This window comes from Euphorbia lathyris, chromosome 5, assembly GCF_963576675.1.
Source record: "Euphorbia lathyris chromosome 5, ddEupLath1.1, whole genome shotgun sequence".
NCBI lineage: Eukaryota > Viridiplantae > Streptophyta > Magnoliopsida > Malpighiales > Euphorbiaceae > Euphorbia > Euphorbia lathyris.
In genome coordinates, this window is record NC_088914.1 from 33377425 (window position 1) to 33389623 (window position 12199).

Here is a 12199-nt window from a genome sequence, read left to right on the forward strand (position 1 = left end):
CACCTCCGAGGGATTGGATTAAGATCAATACTGATGCGTCTGTCACGGGTGCTCCTGGTCCTGCGGGTTGCGGAGGTATTTATCGCTCGTAGGGATGGCAACGGGTAGTGTACCCGCGGGTACCCGGTACTACCCGACCCTAATAGGACTACCCGTACCCTGTATAAAAGGGTATGGGACGGGTATGGGATCAAAACCATTACCCGTTAGGGTAATGGGACGAGTATGGGAATACCCCCTAGGGTACCCGTTACCCGTCATAAAAAAATTTATATTAATAAATATTATTGTTTTTTAGATGTAAAACGTGAAATTTAAACCCCAACCATTTATTTTTCAACAATTGATACCACTAAGCTACTTTATTCTTATTAATTAAGGTTCAATTTATTCAAATTTTAGATTGATGATTTATTAAATTTATAGTTTGTTAAATTTGTAATATTTTTTTTATTTATTGATTCTTAACGGGTAAGGGTATCCGCGGGTACCCGCGGATTAAATGGGAAGGGTATGAGATGCAAAAAGTATACCCGTTAGGGTAATGGGACGGGTACGGGTAATTAAAAAATAAAAGGGTAAGGGTTTGGAATGACATTACCCGTGGGTACCCCACCCGTTGCCATTCCTAATCGCTCGCATACTGGCATGTGCCTTGGTGCGTTTGCCTTTCCGATTGAAAGTTCATTTGCTTATCTTGCTGAACTATCTGCTGCTATTTACGCCATTGACATGGCTATCAGCAAAGGTTGGCGGAAAATTTGGCTTGAAAGCGACTCAATGTATATTGTGCATATGTTCAAATCTAAATCTTGTTCGGTTCCTTGGTTGCTTAGACAAAAATGGTCCAATTGTTTAAATCAGATCGATTCTGTGGCTTTTGTGGTGTCTCATATTTTTCGTGAAGGAAATCATGTTGCGGATTCGCTTGCAAATTATGGACGGACGGCAACAGCTTCGACTTGGTGGGATGTTGTCCCGGATTTTTGTGGATCGGTCTTTTTTCATGATCGTGTAGGACGTTGCGTTTATCGCTTTTCCTAATTCTTTGGCTTCATTTTATTCTTTTTATATTATGACATTTATTTTCTCTTTTAATAAATTTGGTTCGGGGCTTTTTTGGGTCTGTGGTGGGGGTGCCAGCATAGCTGGGATGTTTGCCGCTTACCATTCCTCGCTAACCAATCTTTAATAAAAAAAAGTGTATCTTTTAATATCAAACTGCACAGATAAAACATGCTATCAATATATCAATATACCAAATTTAGATTGTCTTATCACTTGTTAGGAATTGGATTGGATTGATTATTGATTATAATAATCTTGATATGACATAACATGAAACTAGACATGCAATTATAAAAACAAAAGATTTAATTTACATGATTCGACTAATTTTACCTACTTCCACAGGGGATGAGAGGAACACATAATTTATTAATACTCGTACAAATTGATACAACAACATAAAAATCACATCCTTTAAGAGTTGATTAATTTGGCTACAAATTGATCAATATTTTGATCAGAAGTCCCACCTTTATCAACGGCCTCCATAGCTAATTTCTTCCATTTCTTAGCATTCTCTTTAGTCTCTCTACCCTTCTCCTTCTCCATTACTTCCCTTATGCAAGCTTCCACAACTTGTCTTCTGACAATGCCATCTTTATCAGGTAGAGCTCTGATTCCAATTCTCCAAACATCCTCCACATACTTAGCATTAGTTGGTTGATCAGTCCATTGAGGCATACCCACAATTGGAACTCCTAAACTCAAAGCTTCAAGAACTGAATTGAATCCACAATGTGTCACAAAGCACCCTATTGCTTTATCTGTTAACACTTCTAGTTGTGGACACCATTTTACCACCAAACCCTTTTCATTTACCAAATTTTTAGGCAACTTGGATTGCTCTGATTCTCTAACAACCCACAAAAAGTAACAATTGCTACTCTTCAATCCAAAAGCTAGCTCTTCCATTTGTTCTTGTCCTACCTCAGCCAAGCTCCCAAAGGACACATACACTACTGAACCATTTTGCTTATCCCTAAGCCAATTCATACATATTGTAGTATCTGGCTTAAATAGGCTGATTCCATAATCTTTATCATCTTCAATCCTCTTATCTAAGTATTTTGATGGAAGTGTTGGCCCTATTGTCCCTATATGCCACCGTTTCGCCATCCAATCTACCGCCTGAACAAAAGAAACATCCCCAAGCTTATTAATCTTGAAGTATCTCAGTTATATACAAGTAAGATTATCAAAACATGTGCAAGTTTATGATAGATATGAGAATGAAAATTTGGTTTGATGTAAATTTTGTTCACAAATATAGGCGGCGAGTCTAATATTTATAAATTCAAGCACATTGTAAAAATAAGGGGCTTTGTTGACTCGAATCGAGTTTAATATCATTTTTCTTTATCTAAATTCAGTTTTATTGGAAGCATGTGTGAATAGACCGGATATATATTTAGACCAGTAAACAATCCACTGCCAATATGATAAGAGTAAATAAAATTGGCAAAAAAAAAAAACCTCTTTAAGGTTTGTTATGTTTTTGATTTTGGTGCATTAAATTTCTGGTTTTTTTTTATCAATACATTAAGTTTTTTATTTTTTATTTTTTATTGCATTAAGTGTCTAATTATGAATTAAGTCAATTGTACATAAAATTTGCTCAATAAAGCATTATATATTTTATCTATATTCGAAATTTGCATTTTTAATAATTCCGATATTTTTTTATATGTAAGATGTGGTTGTAAAGAAACCGTGTACACTCAAAACTTTTTATTTAAAAACGTAAAAACATATAATTTCAGACACAAGTGAAATGAGCTACGGTCTAGTTACGTACCTCTTCCTCAAGCATATGAAAGGAATTGCAGAGAACCCAATGAGCCTCATCAATGTTTTTGAATTGATTGAAGAGAGTATCACTCCAAGCTGGATACGCTTCATAATCAGATACAAAAGATGGAATCTCAGAGACTTTAAGTATAGGCAACCCAGGAAGTGAAACAGTTGACCCAGATATCGGCATTGAAAGAACACCCCTTTGAACATGGTAATATATGTTATTCACAGCACAAGATTGCGTCAAAAACACAACCCCCAAAACCCCAAATTGCTTAGCTACATCAAGAGCCCAAGGCAAGAATCCGTCATAGATAATAGCAGTAACAGGTGAATCTGAATTGTTAAGCTTGTTGATTAAATTTGCCAATGTTTTAGAACCCACACTCTCTAAACTGGATAAGTAAACGTCGGCGTTTGGTGCCTGTGCATAGCCAGCTTCATCAAATCCATCGGAAATTGTTTGAAATTGGATCGGGGAAGAAGGGTCGGCGAGCATAGAGTTATTGATGAAGACTGTGTTTGCAAGTGTGGCTTTCACTCCTTTGGAGACTAAACGCTTGGCGAATTGTAGTAAGGGATTAATATGGCCCTGCGCAGGATATGGAAGGATCACAACATGTGCTCTGCTTCTGCTTGTGGAATCCATTTCTGAGATTGAGTTCAGCTGAGCTCGCTCTATTTAAGGAGTTCATTTTAGAATGGTAAATCTTATCATTTTTGGTAAAGAGCGTTTTGGGACAAAAAGAGCGGTTTTGACCAACTTTAACGGTTTGACTACTGAAACTGCTGATTGGAGTGTTTGGTGGAGAGAGATTTGGGAGAGGTTTAAATTAGTGTTTTGCAATATTAAAATGAATGGACTTCTTTAATCCTAATTATTTTATGTATATTTTTATATATTAAAAAAGAAATACCATTATTCATCTTTTTTTTTTTTTTTTGCATAAAACGCTATTATCAATCAGCTAATTTTTACCAAATAGATCTACACAAACAGCTAGTCAAATCAGCTAATATAATCAACTAACAACTAACCACTAATTTTCAAACAGGAACATTATTGGATAACAAAAGTTGAAATTTATTACGTCTCTTACTCCCGAATAATGGTCACTGCATGCATCACTCTACAACTACAAAATCACTGAATAAATAAATTGGGTTGCTCCAATCCAAATTGAATATCGCTACCAAGGAAATATAAAGAAATAGAATATTAAAAAATTGACCGGTTTTGGATAATGATTTTTGCGGACACAAACCCAATGGGTGATGATCACCCGATTGGATTTGTCTTCATGATTGTCACCTAACTATATTTTACACTATCACCTAATTCCTTAATGCTTTGCACGGCTAAAGTAGATTTTAAAACAATAAAATCATTAAACCGCATACATTTGTTAATAAATTCACTAGATCTGAATACCCAACTTTCTTTAATAGAATGTTGAAAATAACGACACCTCATTTACATTTTGTAAACATGATTAAAGCAACAGTCGTGTGGCAATCACATGTTGTTCACATGTGTCAGTTAATGTGATGTTTTTGTTTCATTTTCTGACATTCGGCAATCATATTGACGATATGTGGCTGCTACACGTGAATAATCCTCTAATTATAATAACAATATGCCGTTCATATTAGTATTTCAATGGAATAAGTGTCAGATTCGCTCATAATGACTTTATTGACGGAGATGTACTACTTTAATGAGGCATTGGTATCTTGGTTCACTCTCCCCTATCAACAGGAGACATGTGGCATACTCTGCTCCACAATTTATAACCGTCTTCTACAGCTCAAACAAATACGTGTTAGATCTCCTATGAGATGCAAAAATTTAGGAGTCTACACCTATCAGCAGTCCTATATCACACGGGTTACAACTGACAGAGAAAAAGAATCATTGCTAAATCATCAAGTTCATTGAAGGCTAAGAATTTTCTTACTTTGTAGAAGCAAAATGTTGTGAATGCCTTCTAGGTTGATAGATATATCGAATTTAATTGAACTTCCCTGTTTCACTACAAGATGCAATTCTCAATCAACCAATGTAAAAGCCAAAAGCGAGAATAAAATGAAACTTTTTGGTTAATTGACAATGTACTTGTTCATTAATCTAGGCGATGATAGAGGAGCTTGTGATGGTCAAATTTTGCTCCACAAACAATTGATTAAAAAGATGCTTCTTCCATGTCAAAATAATTATCACATTTGATCAAATTTTTTATTTCATATTATTTATCAGGTTCTATTTTATAGAAAAAACATGTTCTTCCCATTTTAGTGTTCCTAGTTTTCAAGACAATTTTTTCCTATTTCATTGAAATGGAGACAACAGATTTTCTTCCATATTTTATCTTACGGATAATCTAACCTGTGCCATGAGGCACATGTTTAACTTTAATGCATTAATTACCGTGGCGGTTCTTTTTTGGCTGTAAATGTAGGGTAAATTACACCCATGGCCACTGAACTTTATCCATTTTTATATTATGACCACTCAACTTCATTTCTTCCTGGTATGACCATTGAACTTTACACTTTTTAACACCGGTGGCCACTTAACGCCTCAAAACGACCATTGAAGGTTAAAAATAAAAAATCCAAAGCCTTAATTTTTTTTTGGTAGGAAAAGGAAAGGAAAACAAACGAACAAAAAGCCTAACCCGAGATCAGTCTAGGAAGGCTGACCCCAACCCTATCCTCAAGAAGAGTAGACAAAAGAAAAGAGGGAGGAATAGAAAGGGTAGTAACACCTAACATCCCCCCATGCCCAGCAGCTGCCAAGCGATCCGCCACGTGGTTTTGCTCCCTATAAATATGGGAGAAACTAAGAGCCTCAAAGGCAGGACGAAGCCTCAAAATAGCCTTGATCAGATTCTGGCTATTAAGATAAAAAGTCTGGCTATCAGAAATCCTGTTGATTGCCTCCAAATTGTCAGACTCCACCGAAAGCCTCTTAACACCCATGCGAATGGCAAGTTTAATACCTGAAAGAATACCCCAGAGCTCCGCAGAAAAGGACGAGCCCATCCCCAAATTATGGGTAAACCCAGCCAGCCAAGCGCCACCAGCATCTCGAAGAACACCTCCGGCAGCAATTCTGCCATTGCTAAGGCAGGAGCCATCCGTATTCAGCTTCACAACCCCTTCTCTAGGCTTCCTCCAACCAACTAAATGGACCACTTTATCCGGGGAAGGTCTCGCAAGGGGCTCCCTTTCAAAGCTCTTTATAATAACAAAGAGCTTTTTCGAGAAGAAGTCAAGTAAGTCAGGGATACGGATAGTCTTCTCAGCAAATAACTCTTCATTCCTCCATTTCCAAATTTGGTGACAGATAATAGCGAAGAGAATGTCACCGTGCTCCATGTTGGCCAATAACTTCCCATTGGCACCATCAGAGAACCAGTCAGCTACAGAATAAGCCATAAAAGAAGGAAGGATGTGGTGAGGGAGAATCCCTTCCCAAATCTTTTTACTATTAGGGCAATCCCTCAGAGCATGGCACAAGGTTTCCACATGACCTCTGCACCTACTACAGGCTCCTGACTCAGCCAAGTGCCTTCTGTGCCTGTCCGCATTAGTGAGCAGCCTGTCCTTGACTCCCAGCCACAGGAAACTTCTAATGCGATAAGGGATTTTAAGGGCCCAAATGGTTTTCCAAATCTCCAAGGGAGGATCAGCCCTATTAGGGGAAAAAGCTTCATAGGCCAATTTACAAGAATAAATGCCATTATTAGTCAAGGCCCAGCAGTGTCTGTTTTTATCCTCCTCTTGATTGCTAATCTTAACTCCTCTAATCTTAAGGAGGATCTCCAGGCTAAGGAATGATTCGAACTTAGACCAGATCCAATCTCCCTCTGAGTCCACCACATCAGCGACCTTCCAGGAACGGATATCATTAGGTGGAGGGGAGCTACACACTTCAATCAGCGGTTTATCACCAATCCAGGTGTCATCCCAGAAATTAATGGATTTACCATTACCCACCTCCAGGCCAATCCCCGTACAAAACTCAGCAAATACTGCGCTAAGCCCTTTCCAGAGGAAGGAGCAGCTAACAACCCTCTCCTTCGGGCCACCAAAAATTCTATCTTTCCGATACTTGCCGCACAAAAGACGAACCCAAAGAGAGGAGGGGCATTGCCACATTCTCCAAAGAAGCTTCATTAAAAGGACTTTGTTGTTGTCCTTAGCTTGCCTTATACCCAGACCCCCCCTGCTTTTAGGCTGGCAGGCTTCCTTCCAAGGGACCAGGTGAACCTTCCTCCCCTCACCAGACTCTCCCTAAAGGAAACACCGATTAATCTTATCAAGATCGTTAAGGACCGGCTCAGGGAGTTTACAGGCTTGCATGATGTGATTTGGAGCCGCGCAGTTGACAGATTGGATTAAGGTAAGGCGACCTGCAAGGGAAAGAGAACTAGCTTTCCAGCTAGCACACAAACCATTAGTTTTATCCAGAATGTCTTTAAAGGAGGCTTTGGAGACTCTGTCACTGTGAAGAGGGACCCCAAGATACTTCCCCAACGATTGAGTCAAGGGGATGCCAGAGAGCTCACTAAGGCTTCTGCACAAGCCGTTGTCCATGTTCTTGGAACAAAGCATACGAGACTTTTGGATGTTAATCTTCTGGCCAGAAGCATCACAAAAGCAATTCAGGATATCCATCACCACCTTAATTTGCTCCACATTACCCTCCACGAAAAGCATCACATCATCAGCAAAGAACAAATGGGTAATAGGGGGGCAATTTCTGCTGATGGAAACATGGTGGAGAGTCCCCTTACTCACCGCCTCTTGGATCAGGTGAGACAGTCTTTCCATTGCAATAACAAAAAGGAAGGGGCTCATAGGATCCCCTTGACGAATACCCCTGGAGGGAGAGAACTCATCAGACATGTCCCCATTAATCATAACCTGGAACACAGGAGAGGAGATGCATTTCTCAATCAGATTCCTCCAGTTTTCCGGGATACCAGCTTTGCCTAAAATATCCAGAAGAAAGCTCCAGTTAAGTCTATCATAGGCTTTCTCCAGATCCAGTTTAAGAGCCACAATCCCTTTCTTTCCTTTTTTAATTTTCATGGAATGGACAACCTCCTGGGCAATAACAACGTTATCCATCATTTGTCTACCAGGAACAAAGCTCCCTTGATTCTGGCTAATAATATCCGGCAGGATCTTCCGGATTCTATTAGCCACAATCTTGGTGATAGCTTTGTACAAAACATTACAGAGGCTGATAGGTCTCATCTGAAGAAAGGAAGAGGGTTTATCAACCTTAGGAATCAGAACAAGAAGGGTCTTATTAACCAACCTGATATCGTTAGAACCACTAAAAACACCTAACACAAAGCTGTAAATGCCCTCTTTCACAGTATCCCAGTGTTTATGATAGAAGCTAGCGGGGATACCATCAATCCCAGGAGCCTTAGTGGAACCGATGCTGGAGAAGGCCAGATCAATTTCTTTGAGGTCAATTGGATGGAAATCATCCTTAATAGCATCCTCCCCTAACCGAGGAAAGGAAGTATCAGAGTAGGCACTCTCTAAGTACACCGCTTCTTCTCTGAACAGGTCCTTGTAGAAGTCAAGGGCAAGACGCCGAATGTCCTCCTCCTCAAAAATCCAAACACCATTGGCGTCTTTGATAGCGTCGATTCTATTCCTCTGTCTTCTAATAATCGTGGAGAGGTGGAAAAACCTGGTGTTTTGGTCCCCGTCTTGAATCCAAGTCTTTCTAGACTTCTGGAACCAAAGGAGCTCTTCCTGTCTAAGCACTGCTTCCAACTCGTTCCGGAGAGATCTAAGCTGTTCATTCAGGCTGTGGTCGAAGCGGACCTCTAAGCAACGTTGGATGCCTTCCATCCTTCTCAAAAGCTTGTTTTTCCTTCTGATAATGTGGCCAAAGATGTTTTTATTCCATCCAGCCACATTTCTCCTGAACTCCTCAGCAGCAAGAAGGACATTAGAGTGAGGTTGCCAATTGTTTTTAACAAAATTCTTAAACTCGGGATGAGAATCCCAAGCCACAAGATACCTAAAAGGTCTGTTACCTTTCAGCTGGTTTCCTTTGACCATCTTAATAAGGATAGGGCAATGGTCAGAGTGACGGAAAGGTAGATTAAGCACATTGACCTCAGGAAACCTACAGATAGCAGCAACATTAGCATACAGCTTATCCAACCGAACAAACACACTATTCCTTTTCCAGGTAAACCTGTGCCCAGCAGCTCTCAGGTCCGACAGACCACAAAGATCCATACTATGTTTATGGTTGAGACACCGGCTAATATAATGATTACCCCCGCCTCTCTGATCACTCAAAGTGGCAATGTCATTAAAATCCCCGGCAACCAACCACGCCTCCACCATATTAGAACTAATAGAACGAAGAATCTCCCACAGCTTTCTTCGGTTAGTCAAAACAGGATCGACATAAACAAAGGTAACAAAGAACGGTTTATTACCAGGGAAACACACCTTACTATGGATGAATTGACTGTCCATAGTAACAATATCAATATTGACTCGACCTAGCTTCCAAAAGAGCCAAATCCCCCCAGCCCGGCCCGTAGCCTCCGATCTGACACAATTCCAACTCTTAAACTTTCTAACCACCTCATCTGCTTTAGAACCGCTAACCTTGGTCTCTATAAGAACAAAGCAAGAGGGGTTAAATTGCTTAATGAGGTCATTAATATGGATGCGGGTTGCCTTGCTCGCCGCACCTCTAACATTCCAAACAAAGAAGTCCATCAGAAGGGAAAACTACTGACACAAGCCCATACCCTAGACCAGGTATTTATTCGGGGCTCCGGAGAGCCTAGAGGAGGTACCAGAAGGACCCCTTTTATCAGAACGAGCCAAAGGATTCATGATACTTTTTTGTTTACCCTTAGGCTTTTTTAAGTTAGGTTTAATAATCCCCATTGAAATCCCCACCCCAGGATTACCACTAAGAGAAGGAATACTAACCTCATTTGACTCCTTCATCCTTCGGGTTGCCAGATCCAGGGAACCCCCTTGATCTTTATTCACATTGGTCATCCTTCTACTTGTTGTGCCAGCATCCTAAGGGATCTTCTTGGCAACAACATTAGGATTGAAAAGTGGGTTAATAGAATCACCCAGGATAGAAGCAGGCTCGGCCAGATCCAGGCCTGGCCTACTTAACTCCATCTGCTCAATAGTAGAGTCTGGATCCTGCCCAACCTCAAGAGCCAGGACACTAAATCTCGACCCTGACCCGGAGGATGATGCACCCTTAGCATCCTTCTTAATATCAGGGGGCCTGACCTTAATTTCAAGATTAATCTTCAAAGACTACACCTCCTTATTGATATCGGAATATTGGTCCCTAGAAGCAACAACATGAGGCCTCCATTTGACTGATCTTTTGGCCAGCATCCAAGGTCCAAAGTTCTCCCCATCCCTTAGACTAGCCTCAGCTCTTCCTACAATAGGCACTGCCACCTCTTCCACTTCCTTCCTTCTCTTGGGACAACCCTCGACAGTATGACCAAACATACCACATTCAAAGCAAATATTGTGAATCCCTTCATATTTAATATGAAACACTTTATTTTTAACACTAAATTTGGAGAGAAGAGGTTTGGCAAGATCAATGTCTATACATACCCTGGCGAACTTACCCCTCGCTGCCTCAATAGTAGTTTTATCAACATGGTGGACTTTCCCAACCAGACTACCAATTTTATTTAGGAATCTTTCGTTATAGAGTTCAATAAGAAGACCTGGGAATCTCACCCAAGTGAGGATCCTGTTCACAGAACAATCATAAGGGTCAAAATTTGGGACCCAAGGTCTCAACGCCAACACATGATTGGAAATAATGTAAGGACCCCCATTGACAACTTTGTTAAAATCCTCAGCCCTAGTAAATTTGATGACATAATAGTCATTTTCCAGGTCCGTAATGGTAACCTTCCCTTTATTAGCCCATTGAGCTTGGATCCTCTGAGAAAAATATTTAAAGCTTATTCTTTTACCAAGAACAGTAACAATTAAGGATAATTTCCATTTTGATCTAAAGAAACGTTTGTCATCAGATGTAAGACGGATTGCCGGGCACAAAGGGTCATCCTACACACCATCCTCCTCCACATCAGAGTCCGACCAGTCCTTCTCAGAACTATCCTCGCTACTGTCAACTTCCATCGTGGGATCCTCCTCATTCACCCCCAATACCTTATCTCTCCAAGAAGAACTCCCGTGACAGTTCATCAAAGTGGAATTAACAACAATATTCACCGGATTTCCCACTATTGGGATAGCATTAGACATGGAATTCTTATGGTCCCTAATCCTCTCACCTTCTCCATGGATACGATTATCAACATTTAATAAAACCGAATTAGATGTAAAACCCCCGGCTGAAACAGCTTTTAGAGCTTCTTGCGCGGCACACGCGGCTTGAGCAAAAAAAAGCAGCCTGCGAAACCTGCACAACAGGCGTGGCTTGCGCAGCCAGCTCGGCCTTCGCGGCCCGCGTAACCTGTACAGCCAGAGCATCATGTGACACAGGCAAGGCCTGTGCCCTATCTCCCTGGATCATCGCAGTGCCGGAGGTCGCCGCACAAGGATCTAAGGGGTGCACGTCCAGGTTACCAGCCCCGGCCCCCAAGCTTGGCTCTTCCGCAACCGAGCCCGGTAAAACAGCCAAACTTCCTGCCGGCAAACCGATCCCCACGGATCCACGCATCTCGTCCCGACCTAGCATCTCTTTAGCAACAAACGATCCCTCACTCTCCTCACCGGCCATCAAAACCGCCGGATCCGACCCCTCCTCCACCGAACGAATCGGCCACTCCCTCTCCCTCGAACGCTCTCTGACCCTCTCGCCGCTTCCCCGTCTATCCCGCAACAAAAGCACCACGCTCCACACCCCCTTCACCAACTCGCCATCTGGGTCCGAATCCATAATCTCCGTCCTCCCGGCCACCCGATCCCCTATACCTAGCTCCGGTCGACCACCAGCCCCGCTCACCGACGCCGCCGCCCTAGTATTTCGCTGTTCTCTCGCTGGAATTCGCTCTATGAAGCACGAACCACCATCCGGGGTCAGAGCTCACGTGGAATTATCATAGAAGAGCAGTCAGTCTCAAAGTCTCTAAGATTCACCTGTTATAGCAATTGTGCACAATCACGGATCAAGTGCGCTTGAAGTACACTAAACCTCGATGTTCAGACATACGTTCACCGACGTAGTGGGCTTGAATTTTATTAATCTCAATCCAAAGCCTTAATGATATTCTAAGGAAATTTAATTCTTAAAAATTTTCGTTTTAATGTTATTTAG

At 41.2% G+C, this 12199-nt stretch overlaps 1 protein-coding gene across 1 annotated transcript; it reads right to left on the minus strand.

Moving 5' to 3' along the window:
* Window positions 1-1296: 1296 nt before the first annotated feature.
* On the minus strand, window positions 1297-3539 carry LOC136230258 (UDP-glycosyltransferase 74G1-like). The gene is made up of 2 exons (XM_066019278.1): window positions 2864-3539; window positions 1297-2196 (listed from the first exon to the last, which is right to left on the minus strand). The coding sequence occupies exons 1-2, from the start codon at window positions 3509-3511 to the stop codon at window positions 1483-1485; spliced, it is 1362 nt and encodes a 453-aa protein (XP_065875350.1). The 5' UTR covers window positions 3512-3539; the 3' UTR covers window positions 1297-1482.
* Between the last annotated feature and the right edge of the window lie 8660 nt (window positions 3540-12199).

What these genes read in the sequence shown, in the direction of transcription:
- LOC136230258 (XM_066019278.1), bottom strand. Translation starts at nt 3,511, where the DNA reads ATGGATTCCACAAGCAGAAGCAGAGCACATGTTGTGATCCTTCCATAT. An exon ending in TTCATATGCTTGAGGAAGAG is followed by an intron (nt 2,197 to 2,863) that starts GTACGTAACTAG and finishes TCTTTTGTTCAG; the next exon opens with GCGGTAGATTGGATGGCGAA.